This window comes from Aspergillus chevalieri, chromosome 6 (assembly GCF_016861735.1).
Source record: "Aspergillus chevalieri M1 DNA, chromosome 6, nearly complete sequence".
Lineage (NCBI taxonomy): Eukaryota > Fungi > Ascomycota > Eurotiomycetes > Eurotiales > Aspergillaceae > Aspergillus > Aspergillus chevalieri.
This window is the reverse complement of record NC_057367.1, coordinates 1870285-1888176: the sequence shown is the minus strand read 5'-3', so window position 1 is coordinate 1888176 and position 17892 is coordinate 1870285. Positions and strand designations below refer to the sequence as shown.

General features: G+C 51.5%; 8 protein-coding genes across 8 annotated transcripts; 4 read left to right on the top strand and 4 right to left on the bottom strand.

The window, feature by feature from the left end:
- Positions 1-489: 489 nt before the first annotated feature.
- STT3 (dolichyl-diphosphooligosaccharide--protein glycosyltransferase subunit STT3) lies at positions 490-3100 on the bottom strand (the record flags this gene model as incomplete). Its single annotated transcript, XM_043281873.1, has 6 exons — positions 490-760; positions 821-1943; positions 1997-2590; positions 2652-2732; positions 2861-2884; positions 2971-3100. 6 exons carry the CDS (start codon positions 3098-3100, stop codon positions 490-492), a joined length of 2223 nt encoding a protein of 740 aa, XP_043139309.1.
- Positions 3101-3405: 305 nt separating this feature from the next.
- On the top strand, positions 3406-4169 carry ACHE_60671A (CSN8/PSMD8/EIF3K family protein; the record flags this gene model as incomplete). Its single annotated transcript, XM_043281872.1, has 3 exons — positions 3406-3599; positions 3666-3847; positions 3904-4169. The coding sequence occupies 3 exons, from the start codon at positions 3406-3408 to the stop codon at positions 4167-4169; spliced, it is 642 nt and encodes a 213-aa protein (XP_043139308.1).
- Positions 4170-4660: 491 nt separating this feature from the next.
- ACHE_60672S (ATP synthase subunit e) lies at positions 4661-5146 on the bottom strand (the record flags this gene model as incomplete). Its single annotated transcript, XM_043281871.1, has 3 exons — positions 4661-4728; positions 4839-5028; positions 5123-5146. 3 exons carry the CDS (start codon positions 5144-5146, stop codon positions 4661-4663), a joined length of 282 nt encoding a protein of 93 aa, XP_043139307.1.
- A 309-nt stretch (positions 5147-5455) lies between these two features.
- On the top strand, positions 5456-7625 carry ACHE_60670A (putative dynein intermediate chain; the record flags this gene model as incomplete). Its single annotated transcript, XM_043281870.1, has 3 exons — positions 5456-5587; positions 5659-6450; positions 6501-7625. 3 exons carry the CDS (start codon positions 5456-5458, stop codon positions 7623-7625), a joined length of 2049 nt encoding a protein of 682 aa, XP_043139306.1.
- Positions 7626-8406: 781 nt separating this feature from the next.
- On the bottom strand, positions 8407-9988 carry ACHE_60669S (putative MFS transporter; the record flags this gene model as incomplete). The annotated part of the gene is made up of 3 exons (XM_043281869.1): positions 8407-8430; positions 8488-8931; positions 8987-9988. 3 exons carry the CDS (start codon positions 9986-9988, stop codon positions 8407-8409), a joined length of 1470 nt encoding a protein of 489 aa, XP_043139305.1.
- Positions 9989-10997: 1009 nt separating this feature from the next.
- ACHE_60668A (uncharacterized protein) lies at positions 10998-12152 on the top strand (the record flags this gene model as incomplete). Its single annotated transcript, XM_043281868.1, has 1 exon — positions 10998-12152. One exon carries the CDS (start codon positions 10998-11000, stop codon positions 12150-12152), a length of 1155 nt encoding a protein of 384 aa, XP_043139304.1.
- Positions 12153-12637: 485 nt separating this feature from the next.
- On the top strand, positions 12638-15084 carry pmt4 (dolichyl-phosphate-mannose-protein mannosyltransferase; the record flags this gene model as incomplete). The annotated part of the gene is made up of 3 exons (XM_043281867.1): positions 12638-12877; positions 12941-14579; positions 14630-15084. The coding sequence occupies 3 exons, from the start codon at positions 12638-12640 to the stop codon at positions 15082-15084; spliced, it is 2334 nt and encodes a 777-aa protein (XP_043139303.1).
- Positions 15085-15406: 322 nt separating this feature from the next.
- On the bottom strand, positions 15407-17865 carry ACHE_60666S (uncharacterized protein; the record flags this gene model as incomplete). The annotated part of the gene is made up of 3 exons (XM_043281866.1): positions 15407-15894; positions 15948-17720; positions 17772-17865. The coding sequence occupies 3 exons, from the start codon at positions 17863-17865 to the stop codon at positions 15407-15409; spliced, it is 2355 nt and encodes a 784-aa protein (XP_043139302.1).
- Between the last annotated feature and the right edge of the window lie 27 nt (positions 17866-17892).

The window sequence follows — 17892 nt, the reverse complement described above, 5'->3', positions numbered from 1 at the left end:
GAAGCGAGTGCTATTCGGGTGTTCTACGAGATAAATGGTGTAATGGGGTAAAAAGGAGTATATGCGGGCAGTTATGCATTCCTATGATTCTCAATGGGCTTTTTTTGTACGGAGATACAATATCCTCCAGGCTTCGATTTGTCGATTCCGAGGTTAGGAAGTCAACACGAGCCGCTGCTCGAAAGGGCCCCGGTAGCTTGGGGCAAGAAGATGGCTCTCTACCTTGACCGAGATACGAGACACGAGACGATATACCTCCCAGCTCTTTATTTGTTATCTAGATCTGTACAGTATGTGTTGTTGATATTCTATCAAGTTTTCTGTTCCCGGCTTGACTTGACCTATTTCACTACGGGAATTCTGCTACCTTAGCAACTCATTAGACCTGGAGAAAACAATTTTATATATTTGCCTATTCACGAAATGCAATGAAAACCAGGATGAAAATAAAAGGCAAGAAAACCCTCTATACCACCTGAGCTAGTCTTTTTACTCGGTTCTCAGAACACGAGGGCCTCGTCTCTTGGTAGCCCGCTTACGCTTGTGGCCCCGGTCAAAGGCCGCAGCACTCATGTGGTCACGGTCAAAGTTGTCAAGGTCCTTGACCTTGTAGATCCGGATGATCCAGTTCTCACTGGTAAAGGCCTCCTCCATCGTCGACAGCTGGGGCCCTTCAGCGGGAAGTCTCACGCCACGGACACGGTCGATGGCCTGGCCCTGCTGAAAGAGGGAATTGTAGTTGTAGTAGGACATTTTGTACCTGTAGATTGCCGTGGTTAGCAGTTGTTTCACGTATGTCACATAGCGCAGGGATTCTTACATCAAGCTGTTGCGCATGGTAGGAGTAGCCTGGTCATCAACACGATACTCTCCACGAGCCGTGAAGAAGTCACGCTCCTTGACCTCGTCGGGCCAGATACCTTCGGCGATACGGACCATCCACAGGAACTTGTTGAGATCGTCACCAGAGTATCCGAGAAGACCACCGAAAACAACGAGCACATAGTCGACGTCGTGTTCACGGAGGATTGGGTAGCTGACTTCCTCGGGGGAGCTCATAGCCTTTCCAACAGTCGCAATGTGGGTGTTGTTCCAGGTATTGTTGTCCACGAGAGTTGGACGGTCAGCCATACCACCGATCTGATAACCGTAGTCCCACCAAGACGCAATCTTGGCGTTCTGGGGGGTGTTCTGACGCAACCAGTAGTAGGCCTCACGATAGTCGTCAATGAGGAATTGGCTTCCGTCGGGTAGTCGGCTGGCCAGAACGACGGACGGCGACGAGTAGGCGTTCGAGGTGACCCAGGTACAGTGAGCGACGAAAAGAAGAAGGTAGATCACGACAGACGATGTCACGATAGCCTTGGAGGCGTAAGAGTAAATCCCAACAACAGGGGAACGGCCCGAACGGAGAGACTCGGAAGACGACTCAGTTGACTTGGCTTGAGCCTGGCGGGGCGAGATGGTAACATAGTTGTCGATGATTTGGGAGAGGGCCAGTGCAGCCGCAACGCAAACGATGGGAGTCAGAGTTAGCATCAGACGAACCATGACGCCGGCGAAGTAACTGGCGAGGACACCATAGATGACGACGAAGACGTGCTCATCCTTCAGGTCACGGAAACAAATGTAGACTCCGGCGGGGAACAGCCAGATCAGGAAGTTTAGATCGAAGAAGAACGCAGGCCAAGCGGTCGGCTGGTGCTCCGAAACGGACGCAATGATAGGAATATGGATCTTTGCATAGCCGGTATCCCACAGCGAGTAGAAACGACCACTCCATGGCGCAATGACACCGGAAATTGAAAGCAGAGAGAGACCAACAAAACCAACGGCGACGGTGATGATGATCATGCTGGTGAGCAGTTTCTGGAACTGTTTGGTTGGCACATAGCCTCGGATGAATTCAGCGAAAGCCACCAGCTGGAGCAACCCGAAGATACCTGGACATTACATTAGCGTAATTATTCCTCCTGGGCTCAACACCGCATCTTACCAAAGGCAGACATGTGGTCGCTGTTCCGAATCGGCAAGAAACCGACAAACGGAATCTGCATACTCGCCAGAGTTCCCAGAGCATACCATGTGGTATAGCTAATGTAGAGACGAGTGCTGTATCTTCCCATACAAAGAAGGACGAAAATGTGCAGGGGAATCAGGTTGGTGATGAAAACATATCCGCCCCAGGCCGACACCATATATCCGTAGGACAGCGCTGTCAGGGCTCCATACATGATGGAGCCGTTCTTGACCGCCCGGATCCACAGGAAGAAGGTGAAAACGAGCAGGAAAATGGCAATGGCTTCATTATCATAGCTACCGGCGACAGAGCGGGAGATGTATCCGGGGGTAATTCCCATGAAAGCAGCCGCAAGAAGACCTGCGGACGGAGACGAAGACATCTCATTAGTCAACAGGTACATTGCGAAGGCCGTGAGACCGGAGAATGCAGGCGCGAGCAGAACACAGATGTTGCGGATATCGACCGGAAGCGTGAGGAAGCGTAGGAGATGGTAGATCGCGCCGCTGGTCACCATCAGACCGGGGTAGAGGGTGCCACCAGTGACACGTCCCAGGGGATGCCATGTACCTGGATGATTGAAAACAGCAACAATCAGTATAGCCCTCCGTGTGTCCAGGACTCCACTTACGGTCGTCAAACCAATCCCAAAAGCTATGGAAGCCATTCTGAACCAGGTATTTTGTTGCTCGGAAGTTAAACCAGGGGTCGACTAAGACACGGAGATCACATTAGCATTTCCGAGTTCCTCTCCAACGTATGAAGCTGTATTGCGATCGCGATTGCATGATTCGAGGCCATGCTGGTGGTATAGGGAGTAGTCGGATTGGACACGCATACATTCGTGGATGATACTCTCGAAACCTGATAAGCACAGAAACCGTTAGCAACTCGGTCAATTGAATTCGCAATCGAAATCTTTTAGAGCATCTTAATTCCCAGAAACATACGGATAACACTGAACAGACGACTGGACACTGCGGCCGCTGCGATAGTAACTAGAATGATAATGCGCAGAAGGCCGCGTATGTTCTTGCCGGAGCTGCCTTTCAGCAGAACATCAACGGGTGCGTCGGCCATAATGGCCAGGCAAGGAAAAGGAGGACGAGATGCCAATAAGAAACAAACAAAAAAGAATGGCCTCTTCGTCCAATTTGGCCACTCCGATGGGGGGTGAATGAGAGGTTGTCGTAGGGTTAAGATGGTGTTGGTTGCAAGGTGGTCTCAGTTGGAAGGTTGCTCTCTTGGCACCAGGTACGCAACTCTCCGCTCCCCGCACGGATAGCTTCATCTCACTACCATACTTACGCTGAGTGAGTGAGTGCTCACCTTTTGAGATATCATACCTACAAAAAACGATACTTTCTTTATAGGATTTGATAACAATGGATCTACCGCCTCTCACTCAGGAACAGCTCTCGTCGATCCTCACATCCGCTGCGACGCCGTCTGAGCTCTATGACACACTATCGCAGTATGAGGGACAAGCTCTTCTTTTGGCAGACAGCAAAGGGGATCAGGAACTGCTAAGCTTATTCTACTCCTTCTTTTTCTTTTCACACCTTCTTCTTGAAGAGCTGTATGTGGTTATTGTCGTCGAAGCTTGAAAGATAGGTCATCAATGCGCTAATACGATAGCAAACAGTTCCGAAGCCCGCATGTTAACGAAGCGAATCCCGCAGAACCTAGTCGAGAATAACTCTTTATTGCAGAATTGCACAATTCTCCTGCGCGCGGTCTGGCAGAGAAGCCATGAACATGTTTACCGATACCTCAGAGAAATGCCGTGGCCAGAGCCACTCGAGCCGTTAGTGCAAAGATATGAGGGTAAGTCAGCAGTGCCCGGACCGTAACCTTATCGCACTGACTTACACCATCTCTAGTGTATTTTCAAAACAAGACTCTAGAAGAACTCAGTTACACTTACGAGGCGATCAGACCTGAAACGGCTGCAAATTATCTTGGTCTCGATTCTGCCGCTGCACAGCAGGGAAATCCCGATATACTCCAGAAGTTCACGAACTGCGGGTGGAAATGGGATGGAGAAGCTAAGCTGCTACACCCGAAACCAATTGCTCCAGCTCATGGTCCAGATGATCGTCAGGTCAAAGGACTGCGTGAGGTCATGGCGCTCCTGGGAAAGAGTTGAGACGAACATCTGTAGACACAGATACCACATATGTTAAGCATCTTGGACATACCCATCGCATCATGACTCAACATTGTCCACTCTCCCAAATTCTCCAGGAAAATGATTCATGAGGCATGGTTTGAGACCAACAGCATTGGGCACCGGGCATTGGCAGAGCAAAGCAGGCCAGTGAAAGATCAAAGTGGGACAATAAAACAAACACTTGCTTTCTCTGGTTTAACTGTAGTGTACATAAGTACAGCCGCACAACAGCCCAGGGTATGTACAAGATTCAGAGATAATGTCTAGTAATTAAAAGAGAAAAAAGAAAAACATCATTCCTTCTTTTCGCTCGTAAAGACACGACTCTGGGAATTATACCAAACAAATAATACACAACGGGACGAAGCCCGTACCGTACCCTGGAAAGGCACGATCTTTGCACTGAAACGATAATTGCCAACTCTTCCTCATTGCATATTCAACCATCAGTCATCTCCATGATACATTTACTCCCCGAGCTTCGCCTTCAAGTAGGCTTCCAAGTCAAACCGGTTGTCCGCGGGATCCGAAATAACTGCACAGGAGAGAATCAGTTAGCTCGTCTGTCCCCCTCCCCCTCTTCCGGGATTGCGCAAGATGATGGGATGCCGGATCGCATTCGAATTGCCGGACCAGGAAACATACCTCCACTGGCTTGTGTCTGGGGCTCCTGAGGTGTGGTCTTCTTCTTCCATTCTGCCTTAGCCTGCTCAATCAGGGCTGCTTTACGGGCATATTCACGGTCGGCCTCCGCACGCCTAGCCTGAGAGTTGAGCGAAGATTGGTGGTAGACACCGTACGCAAGACCGGCAGCGAGAGCCGAATAGCGGAGAACCTGTAGTTTGCGAAAAGGAGTAAAAACATCTGGTCAGCCCACTACCAATTGCCGGATCCCTGCGGACGGATGAGAGACAAGCAACGCAACTCACATTAACACCCTGCGAAGTGGACATTTTGCGAAGACCCCTGGCTTCCGGAGCGGCAATGAAGAAGACAAATCAAAGATAAAAAGAGCCGGGTCGCTCGTAAGGGGTATTCGACCGGTTCGATAATTGGCAATTCCGGGGCAGAAACACAGTGATCCCAAGAGACGTTCTCGTTAGGGAACGACGAAGTCCCTGTACGCGAGTTTTTCCGGTCCCGTCCGCCGTCTGTTTCGCTGCTGCTTATGTCATCCGCCTGTCCGGAGTGCGGACGCGGGAGTGAACAAACAAGTAGTCCGCTATCTATATCGACTGGGCATTTCTGCATATCTACTCAACATGTCGTCGATGCAACAGCGCAAGGCGGAGATTCTCGCCAAAAGAGCCAAGCTCGCGGAATTGAAGCGACAAAGGGAGTTGCGGCAGCAGGAGTTCAGTTTGAGCAGGGCTAATAGCGGAGAAGCTTCAGAGGTATGGGGTTACTCCTTAGATGGTGTACTTGTACAGGCGTTTCTCGATATAGTCCTAACTATTGTCACTAGGTTGTATCACCCGTACCCAGCCGCTCAGACAGTAGAGCAGAGCTCGATGACTTGATCTCCCGTCTCGTCGACCGCCCCGATGGAACAGATGGCACGTCGCGGAAAGACAGCAGGCCAAATTCGGTGCTGAGCGCCAGTCAGATAAGCGGAGAGAATACAGAGTCTTTTGCCCCGTCCACGCGACCGACTTCTACATCAATTGCCGTTCAAACGGTTTCTGTGGAGGCTTCTGTGGCTGCCCCTGAATTACCACCGGCCCCCACGCCCAGACCAGAAGTCGTCACTTACAGCAAAGGCATACAAACAGATGATCTGGGACCACAATCCGATTCTGAAAGCGAGGTGGAATCGGAAAGCGGTGACCCCCAGGATCCTACGCAGCCCAAGCGCCGAAGTAAGAAAGACCGTCTGCGCGATGAGGAAATCCGGAAGAAGCTTCGCAAGGAAATTGAGGAGGAAATACAGGCCGCTCAGGCATCAGCGGACCAGGATGCCGCTAACCAGTCGTCGCAACTACGATATCCCCTACGTACTTTGGAGGAAGATGAGCTCAAGGCGGTTACCTCTTCTGAAGACTTCCTGGACTTTGTAGACCGATCAGCGAAGGTTATCGAGCGTGCACTTGATGAAGAATACGATGTTCTAGCGGACTATGAATTACGAGGTATTGACGGTGATATGGAGGAGGATGAAGAGCATGGGAAGAGGAGAGGAATAAAGGAGGTTTGCCAGTTCTGGGATGAGCGGTGGAGCAAGAAGCGTATGATTAGCGACCTGAGCTTCTCTCCAAAGGTTTGTGTGAACTGTATCTACCCGTTATTTACACAAACTGACTGTCATAGTTCCCTGAACTGGTCCTGGCCTCTTACACCAAGAATCCTTCAGCCCCTCATGAACCAGACGGTCTCGTCCAAATATGGAACCAACACTTGCACTCACGACCGGAATACGTCTTTCACTCGACATCGGACATATTGACGGCCAAGTTCTCTCCGTTCCACCCTAACCTTATTGTTGGTGGATCTTATTCCGGCCAGGTCCTGCTATGGGATACTCGTTCGTCGCGCGCAGGCGGGGGTGCGCCTGTACAGAAGACTCCGCTCACCGGCTCTGGACACGCCCACCCAGTTTACAGCATCTCGATCGTCGGTACACAAAACGCACACAACATCTTGACTGCATCAACCGACGGAGTTGTCTGCGGCTGGACAGTTGATATGCTCTCCCAACCACAGGAATACCTCGAACTGACATCCATCCCGCCATCCAAAACCGAAGATATCGCACCTACTACCATGTCCTTCCCGCAATCCGATCCAACATTCTTCATCGTCGGTACAGAAGACGGCGGAATCTACCCATGCCACCGCTACGACCGAGCTGGCGCAAAGGCGGGTACAGACCGCCGTCTCGCGTACCGGGGCCATACAGCTCCCATCATGTCAACAGCATTCCACCCCGCTCGGGGCCCCGTCGATCTTGGTGATCTGATGCTGAGTTCGAGTCTGGACTGGAGTGTCAGGTTGTGGCGCGTGCGCCCACCAGCGACCACCGCATCCGCTACTTCCATCGCCGCAGCGACCCAAGTGGTATCTCCTATCCTAGACATCAACCGCGAAGACATTGTCTACGACGCGAAGTGGTCGCCCCACCGCCCTGGTGTCTTCTCCCTCGTCGATGGTGCTGGCCACCTCGAAGTCTGGGACCTCTACACAGATACCGAAGTCCCCGTCGTGCGGGCCACACCATCCACTGGCCGTGCTGGTATCATCACCCGCAGCTTGAACAAGGTTGCATGGGAAGAGCGCGAGGGACGACGCCTGGCAACCGGTGGACTCGACGGTGTCGTTACCGTCTTCGAAGTCGGGAAGGGGCTTAGCGGTACGCCTGAGGATGTATCTTCAGAGGAGTGGACGGGGATGAAGCGGTTGGTTGGGAAGCTGGAGCAGAAGGATAAAGTGGGCTGAATTGCATGCATCTTATCTTTTGTGGCATATATCTTCGTTGGCTGTACATGTCATTTCAAGTAATGTTTTTACCATCATTATTTTTAGCTTAGCATATACCCCTTGGTCATGTACTTGTATCCATCATATCATACACGTCTATCTCGATTGACTTAGGATTCTGTATCTTGTCATTTGATGTGAAAACGTTCAGCAACCTGTTCAGCATAAACCAAGTAATACGTAGTAGGACCTCAATATCGCACCTGGTTCTTTAAATGGCTCCATTGCAAGCATGCCGTCGATATAAGGGTAGACAGCATTGAATGTCAGAATGCGGCAGTCCTCGTTGATGAAGAGGGTCGAGTATCACGTCCTTGGGACTGTTGATTGAGTCAAGAAATTAAATACTTGTCATTCAGAATCGGATTTGCAATTGCGAGGAGCCCTATGAAGAATGGAAGATGATGGACAGCGTTGTATACCCTCAAGCTGTAGAAATATAAGATGAGGAACAGTGATGGTAAGTATGAGGAAGAGGAAATCCATGGCACGGAGATATTACCTTAAACGGATTGGCTGTGTTGTAATTGCAAGGACGATTCGACCAGGCCAGGTGATAATCCATAGCTTGTGAAGAGATAAGCTACGGCAAGATCTTTGTATACTGTTTCGTATTCCGGTTCTTCAAACCAATTAGGATATTTCCATGTAGAGTGATGTGAGTAGATATGTAATCCATAGGTTCATTGCTCGTCATCTTTGAACGGACATCAAAAACATACGCATCGTGACTATTCTATCAATAAGTATACTTGAATGTTGCCTGCAAATTGTTAGTAACAATCATATCACAAGTATCAAATACTATGGAAAGACATACCGTTTCTCCTCTATTTGCCCTGCGATTACACAGAAAAAAGTACACCGTGAACACACCCACAATCCCAATCATAAGAATGTGCGAGCCAACAGACACCCACACAGCAGTCGGATAACGTGGCGCTTCCTGCTGTCTCACGATATAACTCCCCGCCACGCCCCCGAGGCCATTGCACGCCGCCACAGCCGCTGCAACGGTTGCTCGCTTCCATTGACCAACGATATTGTTGGCCATAAATGCGTTCAGCACTGCCCAGTTGGAGACGTATGCTCCGGTTGCGAGGAAGGTGCCGATGTAGCGGACTGTGACTTGAGAGGGGAGGCCCAACATTAGGAAGCCAGCAACGAGACAAAAGGAGTTGAAGATGATGAGAGGACCGCGGATGCAGTAAGCGTCTCCGATTAGGGAGGTGAAGAGGACGGGGATGACGGCCCAGTAGTATGGCTGTTGGGGTTAGCACTATCATTGGCATTTAGGGAAATGAAGGGAATGAGTATACCGGAGTGGAAAGGATAATGGATGCATTGCTGGAAAACTCCATCCCAGACTGCAAGATAATGGGTAGGAAATAGCTCAATGAGGTCGACACCAGATTCAACAGAAAGAACATGACAGAAAACCCATAGAGCTTGGGATCTGCAAAACACACCCAGACCTTGCTCCATGAGAACGGTTCCGCGACGACATCGCCACGATCATGCTGAACCCGCTGAGATGCTATACATGCTTCCCTCTCTGTCAGAAAACGAAAACTGTGATGCGCCTGTTCCGGAAAGTCAATCATCCACCAATACGTGCCGATACCAATCACACAGGCGATAAGGCCTTGGACGAGAAACATCCAGCGCCAACCTTCCAGCCCACCCTTCCTGTGGAGATGATTGAGTGCGTAATTGACAATGTTGCCCGTAGCCAAACCGAGAACTTCTCCGGATTGCATCGCAGCAAAGCGAAGCTGCTGCTCGCGTCGGGTGTACCACACGCTGACGAGATAGGTCATAGAGGGATAGATTCCCGACATGGCAACTCCCAGCAGCACGCGCAGAGCAATCATTTGACCCCATGTGTGAATAAAGGCTGTGCAAAGAGTAATCACACCAAAACAGAACGTGGTGGACGCGAGCCAGAGACGCGGCCCGACAAATCGCACGGCCACAGTGCTGGGAAGCTTAAAGATCACATTGACGATGGTAAAGATGAAGATGGAGACGGAGTATCGTGTGCCGTGAAGATCCAAGTCGTCGAACATGGTGGTGACCGAGGCTGAAGAGAGGATGCCTGAGTCGAGCAGATTCAGACAGCACAAGGTACCTGCGATTGTACAGAGACGAATGTCGATTTTGAGCCGAACCTTTTTCTCTAAACTCGTGAATTCCTCTGGTTGGAGTCTACTGTAGGCGTCGTTGCTGATAATTGTCGCGTTCCTGTTTCCCACCGACTCCTCGAAGGGATGGTCTTTTCCGGCGGCGGTATCGACATGAGACCCAACGGTATCAATCATCCTTCTTGGATTGGTGAGCTTGAAGAGGAATCCTCATGAAATTGAATAGCAAGGCTGAGACCTTAAAAAAGAAGACTCGAGGGATGCACGCTGGCATTATCACTAATCAGTGTGCATGCATTGATAGACCGGCAAGCTGCAACATTCTGACCGCAGAGATTTCGAGTTGACTATCACAGTGGGCCAGCTGAAAAAGCAAGATAAACTCAAAGTCGATGCTCGAGGAATCAATAATAGCCAAATAGCCCGGTGGGCTACTTAGCCCGCGCAGATCCTTGGGCTGACCTGGTCGGAGTATTATTACTATCAGCTATCAGCACCCGAACAGTACAAAATACAGAGCACACAATTGTGATAGTGATAGAACAGCTGTTGAAAACTTTGCTCAGTTTGTATAGCTTCACTTTTCCCGTTTGGGGAATTCTCGGCGCCAACATTGCATGCCATCGCACTTGTACTTGTAATAAGATAGCAAATACTCTTGTCTTCACTGGTGATTATGTATGGTCTGTTATTCTCAATAGAACAGGTCATTTGTATATCTGTAGGTGAGATAAGTTATATCTGCTTCTCTGTACATAATACCCCGTACATAGTATGGAGGACAGGCAAAGAATCGGTGTTTGCCACAGTCCTTTAAAAGAACAGCAACTCAATCTCCATTTCTCCTTTGGGTGCCCCAACTCGACCCCGCAAAAAGCGCCATTGACCCACGCCGGGCGAAAGGAGAGGCGTCAAGAGTACGGAGCAGTGCTCTGGGGTAACAGTTAAAGGGTGAGGGTTCCCTGCTGCTGCTTCTCTTTTTGTTCTTTCTGCTCTGTTGTTGTCATTGGAATAGTCCATACTACTTACTACGTACTACTGATCCATACAAAGACCCATTTGGTCCCACCGCTGATAACGATAAACAAACGCACCTTCTGAACTGCCAACAAAGACTCTTTGACCACCCTCTTTTTTTATACCCCTTCATCTAACTGCTTCAACTGAGTATACTGAATCAAACAACATGGTCGAACTTATACACCCCCCCGATCCCCGCACATTACTGCCTCCCATCCTGGCATGCCTCCCCACCGCATTCGTATCGCCACGTCCTCCTCCAGCTCTCCTCCCTCTTTTGTCCCCGATTCTGCGCCAACGAGTCCAGTTCCTCACTTCTGTTTCGGTTTCCCCAAGTGATTCATGGCTCCGGTTACTTTCGTGGAAATCAGAGAAAGGAGAGGAACTTCAGGCTCTCGTGGACGGCACAAATTTCGAGCCCCACCCTGTTTCGGGGGAAATCGAGCTGCCCGATGAACTGCCCGTGAGCTACAAACGGATTGACGAAGAGACGCTCCATGCACAGGTCGCGCTTCCCGAGTACTGCTTAAAGGCTATCTACCTCTGGTGCGCGCCTGATCAAGAGAATGAAGGACCAGGCTGGCGACTGGCCGAATTGTTACCCCGAGAAGGAGCGGCGGAGGATGAGGAGACATGGTCCACTTCGATTGGGGAGGCGAATGCGCAGTCCAAGGAGAGGTTGATGGAGGATGCACTGCGGGCTGCGGAGAATGACGAACGTGCCAAGCAAAACGGCCAAGGACAGCAAGAGCAAGAAGAGGACGAAGATGATGCTGCATACTGGGCCCAGTACGATGCGACACCGGGACGAACCCCGGCCGTCAAGACACCAGCACCGAACCCCATCTCTTCCCTGGAACAACAAAATGCATCTGAAGCATCGTATTTCTCTCGATATGGCGATGTGCAGCCAGCTATGGATAACCATGACCCTGAGGAGGAACAACCCGAGGTGGGGCCGACCTCACTTAATGGGGACCTGCTGGCCAGTCTCCTGCAAAGGCAGGTTAATGGGTCCGATACTACAGACTCTGCGCGGACCAACGGCTACGCACCAGGAGCAGCCAACGAGGAAAGTGCCATGTCACTCAATCACCCACGTCCGTCGTCCGACTCGTCTGTCAGCTCTGATGCAGTAGCGAAGTTGGAATTGGAAGCAGAGAACCGGTCTGCGTGTGAAGTAGGGGTCAAACAGCACATCACCTCCAACGTCAAGAGCCTGTTCCGGCTAGCCAAGAGCACCGGGATCTCTCGAACGGAGTTTCAGTCTTTGGTTAAAACGGAATTGGACTTGCTGGACGTGACTGATGCTGACGAGTAACGACTTTCTGTTGTTTTTACTTCGAGTTTGAGCTTGTTTGTTGATTCCAGAGCGTGTCTTGGACGGAGTCTAGGCATAGATATATAGTATGGCTTGGGAGTTGGGTTGCTATCAATTGAACTATATACATACAGAATAAATTCCAGTGCATTTATATATGTTTCTTCACATGAAACTCCAAATTGGTGTATACTCCTATATCGGTCCTCTGCCTTTTCCGTTCCGCTGAAGCCAAAACATCCGCCCAAAAACGACACGCAATCCGCATCGCAACCAGCTCCTCACCGTCGCCCCTCCTTTTCGCTTTTGCTCATGTTCATTTCTTGATTCCTTTTGTTGAATTGCTTCCTGTAAGTGTGCTGTCCTGGTCCGTGATGGTGTTAGTGCCTCTTGCTGTCCTAAACTAACGCCCCTGTTACTTCCGCAGTTCTTCTTCTACTCCTGGTCGCTCTCTTGATTTCTTGATTATACAATTTTCTTTCAACATGTCTGGCACTTCGCCGTCTCTCCGTAAAAGAGGCGGAAAGAAGGAGGCTGACTATGCTTCGGACGATGCTTCTTCGCCGTTACTTGCTGGTCAAGGGGGCTCAGTGGCTCCTAAGCGTCAGTCGGAATGGAGCTATAGGCTGGCCATGGCCATTCTGACTGTGCTGGCATTTGTCACTCGATTCTGGGGCATCTCTTACCCCGATGAAGTTATTTTCGATGAGGTGCACTTCGGAAAGGTAAGTTCCAACGCCTACTTCGAGAGAGACACAGGAGATCTGACTTCGGTTGCTTTGTTTAAGTTCGCCTCGTACTACCTCCAACGCACCTACTTCTTCGATGTCCACCCTCCGTTCGGTAAACTTCTCTTCGCTTTTATGGGATGGATGATCGGATATGACGGCCACTTCCTGTTCGAGAACATCGGCGAATCGTACATTGAGAACAAGGTCCCCTATGTGGCTCTCCGTGCCATGCCCGCGACTCTCGGTGCCCTCACCGTGCCGGTGGTGTTCCAGATCATGTGGGAGTCGGGATATTCGCTGCCTGCTTGCGTGTTGTCGGCCGGCCTGGTTCTGTTTGACAATGCACACATTGGTGAGGACCGTTTGATTCTCATGGACTCAACCCTGGTCATCGCCATGGCCCTGAGCATTCTGTGCTACATCCGTTTCTACAAGTTGCGTCATGATCCGTTTACTCGGAAGTGGTGGAAATGGCTCCTGTTGACCGGTGTGTCGCTGAGCTGCGTCATCTCGACCAAGTACGTTGGTGTCTTCACCTTCATCACCATTGGTGCCGCGGTCGTTGTCGACTTGTGGAACTTGTTGGACATCAGACGTCCACGGGGTGCCCTCTCCATGTTCCAATGGGGCAAGCATTTTGTGGCCCGTTTCTTCAGTTTGGTTATCCTGCCCCTGTTCTTCTATCTCTTCTGGTTCCAGGTCCACTTCACGATCCTTAACCGCTCCGGCCCGGGCGATGATTTCATGACGCCAGAGTTCCAGGAAACGTTGAGTGACAATGCGATGGCCGCGCAGTCCGTTGGCATCCAGTACTTCGACAGTATCACGATCAAGCACAAGGACACCAAGACCCTCCTTCATAGCCACTGGGAGCGGTATCCTCTGCGCTACGACGACGGACGGATTTCGAGCCAGGGCCAGCAGGTCACCGGATATCCTTTCAATGACACGAACAACCACTGGCAGATTCTGCCTACTGTGCCTTTGGCCGATGGCGAGGTTCATTCGGTGAAGAACGGCGACATTATCCAGCTGCGTCATTTAGGAACGAACTCCATTCTTCTGACCCACGATGTAGCCTCGCCTTTCTACCCGACCAACCAGGAGTTCACCACCGTCACGCAGGAATTGGCCGATGGCGAGAGACACAACGACACGCTGTTTGAGATCAAGATCGAAAACGGCAAGGCCCAGCAGGACTTCCGAACTCTGTCGAGTCACTTCAAGCTGATCCATGTTCCCACCCGCGTGGCCATGTGGACGCACACGACACCCTTGCCGGACTGGGGTTTTAAGCAAGCCGAAATCAACGGAAACAAGAACATCCTGCAGTCCAGCAACCTGTGGTACGTAGACAGCATTGAGTCGCTGCCGGCAGACAGTCCTCGTCTGTCCAAGGAAGAGCGCAAGGTCAAGCAGCTGCCCTTCCTCCGGAAGTATCTAGAATTGCAGCGGGCCATGTTCTTGCACAACAATGCCTTGACCAGCAGCCACCCGTACGCCAGTGAGCCCTTCCAGTGGCCATTCCTCCTGCGCGGTGTCAGCTTCTGGACCAAGGAAAGCACCCGGGAGCAGATCTACTTCCTTGGTAACCCCATTGGATGGTGGATTGCTAGCAGTTTGTTGGCTGTTTTTGCTGGTATCATTGGTGCAGACCAGTTGTCTCTTCGACGCGGAGTCGATGCTTTGGAAGAGAGTATGTTTCCTTTCATCCTTTCCCGATAGTCTCGAAACTAACATGAACAGTCTGGGGCCCTGGTACCCGCTCTCGTGTGTACAACAGCACTGGTTTCTTCTACCTCTGCTGGGCAGCTCACTACTTCCCCTTCTGGCTCATGGGCCGCCAGCGTTTCCTGCACCACTACCTTCCCGCCCACCTGGCCTCTGCTCTGGTGGCCGGTGCCCTGGTTGAATTCATCTTCAACCTCCAGCCGATCTCCGTTAATCAGACTACCACCGAGGCGACTGATGACCCATCTGGCAAGTCTCGCACCGCTGCTCCTCGCCGCTTCGTGCAGGCCTCGGAACGCATGGGCACGAAGTCCATTGTCGCAGGATGGATCGCTACTTTGGTTATTCTTGGCGCTACGATCTATGGATTCTGGTTCTTTGCGCCCTTGACCTATGGCACTCCCGGCTTGGATGTCACAGGCGTGAACGCTCGCCGCTGGCTGGGATATGACTTGCACTTTGCCAAGTAATTGGTTTCATAGTTTGTTTGTTGCGTGTTTGGATTGTCTGGTGTCATTGTTGGTGATGAGTACGAAGTGCTCGGGGTTGTATGCGAGTTGTAAGATAGACAAGCTACTCTTTTTTGCGCTTTGAATGTTCGTTAGGATGAGAATATATCATAGATATACGGTAAGGTAGGAGCATAGTATAACCAGGGTTGTTTTACATTGTTCAACTGTGTAGCCATATTCGCTATCAATAACAATTCAGAAGCATTATATTCAGTACACATACTGTACATACATACGTAACGTATCGAAGTAAAAATCTACCTCACTCCAAGGAAGCCACTCAGACAGTCTTAAACTCAAACTCCCCCTCAATTCTCACATCCCTTGAACTCGCCCCAACCCTAACCCCATACTTCCCACCAACAACCCCCCACTTCTGCGCCCCAACATCCCAATAAGAAATATCCCTCCGTCTCAACCCAAACTTTACTTCCACACTTTCCCCCTTCTCAACCTCCACCCTCTCAAATCCCCTCAACTGCCGAACAGGCTGCTTCGCAGCCTCGGGATACTCAATATACAACTGCGGCACCTCAGCACCAGCGCGGGAGCCAGTGTTTTTGATGGTCAGGGTGATGTTGGCGATAGTATCCCAGAGGTCTGTGGGGCCGCCGACGGAGAGGGTACCGGTTGGGTATGCAGGTAGATAGGTGGGAGGGGAGATGTGGAGGGAGGAGTAGTTGAAGGTTGTGTAGGAGAGGCCGTGGCCGAAGGGGTAGCGGGGGGTTTTGTTGTAGGCGTCAAAGTAGCGGTAGTCGATGTAGTTTCCTGCTGTGGTTAGTACCTAGTAGAAGATGGTTTTTATAGAGAGGGGGAAGTACCTTCGGTAAAGTTGCACTGTGCAGTGTAGCAAAGATCAACGTTGTAGTCACTCTCGTTCTTGGCGATGGTGTAGATGAGACGGCCGCTGGGGTTCACGTCGCCGTAGAGAACGTCCACAATCGAGTTACCGGATTCTTGGCCCAGGAGGGAGCCGTACACGACGGCCGTGACGTTGTCGTTTTCAATCCACTGGTCGACGAGACGCGCTCCGACGGTGTTGATCACGACGACGGTGTTGTTGCAGTTCTCAGCAACGGACTTTACCAGGTTATCTTGGTCGACGTTGTACAGTTCCGTGCGGTCTGCGCCTTCGCCGGCTAGTGCATTCAGGAAGACGATACAGACGCCCATGTTCTCGGCGTATGTGGAGATGGATAGTGTCACAGCCGTGCTGTCTGAGCCCTGCATGACCAAAGTGGAACCGCTACCACCACTGTATGTGTCGTTGAGGATCCAGCGGATCATGGTACCATCCTCGGCCGCCTTGCTGGTAAGCGCGTGCTGCGGGGTGATGAGGTAGGGGTACGAGCTCTGTCCGGATCCCGTGTCAGTGGCCAGATGGCCCTGGTATGTAGGGCCGGAGCCCTCGACGCTGAACTCGGTGTTCGGGCCTGCGGTGGCGGGGCCGGCGTGTGCACCGAAGATGGCCATTGTGTGCGGTTTGTTCAGGGGCAGGGCGTTGTTGGTGTTCTTTAGCAGGACGAGGGATTTGGCGCCGTTGGCGCGGATGAGTTTGGAATGGTTTGCGCGGACGTCAACGTAGGCATCTTTGTCGGCAGTAGCGGGCTGGGTGTCGTTGTCGAGGTTGACCTGGTAGTAGGCTATAAGGTTTCGGATGGCCATGTCGTTCAGTTGAGCTTGTGGAAGGCTGCCGTTCGAGAGGAACTGCTTCATGGTCGATGTGCTCCAGAGGCTGCTGGACCCGTAGTCTAGGCCGTTGACTGCGCTAGCCAAGGCGTGCTGCTGTGCCATGGTGTCTGGGAAAACCATACCGGGGAATCCGAGTTCGGTCTTGAGTAGCCTACGCAGGATGTCCGAGTTTTCGCAGGACAGTGTGTTGTTGACCTTGGTCATGGCGCACATGACAGCTCCCAGTCCGTTCTTGACACCATCGTAGAATGACCACAGATACGTCTCGTGCAAGGTCTTGTCGTCAGCGTTCGACGAGTAGGGAGCCGAGCTAGAGCTGGAGTTAGAGTCCCCAGACGCACGCTTCGATGGTGGCATGGAGCTAGACGAGGAGTTCGATGCTCCCATTCCGCCAGGAGCACCACCAGCACCACCAGGGCCGCCGCCCCCGGACGTGCGGTTCGTTTCTTGCTCATTGAGGATGTAGTGCTTGGCACCGGCAATCACACCAGTATCAACGTACGCCTTAGTACTCAGCCCAGTAACAATACCGTTCAGATACGGATCCGGACCAAAAGTCTCAACCAAGCGACCGCCCCAGACAGTCCTTCCCATCGGCTGCGTGGTAGGCCCATTGACAACCTGAATACCCTTGAGATAGAACTCGGTAGCCACGGCGCGGGCCTGGTCGTACATAGCCTCCCTGTCCCAAGTCATAGCCAGAGCCGAGCTTTGACTGAATGCAGAGGCGTAGAAGTAGTCCTGCAGACCCATGGAGCCATCAAGGAACTGGAGTGCCTTGAAGGTGTCGTCGGTGGTGTTAACATCGTTACCGGTGATTAGCTGGATTTTCTGGGCGGTGCTGAGCTGAGAGACGAAGTGGGAGGCTTTTCGATAGGCTTCTTGCCATTCACCAAGGGAGACTGCAATCATCAGTGCGAATGCTCATCCAGGCTCTCGTGGTGTAGACCTACCTCCATCAGCCTTCAGGAGACCCTCTGAGGAGTTTGTCGACGCGAGAGCCGAACCCAAAAGAGTCGACAGAAGAGCAAATGAGTGAAGTTTCATCTTTGCGACCACATGAACATGAAAATC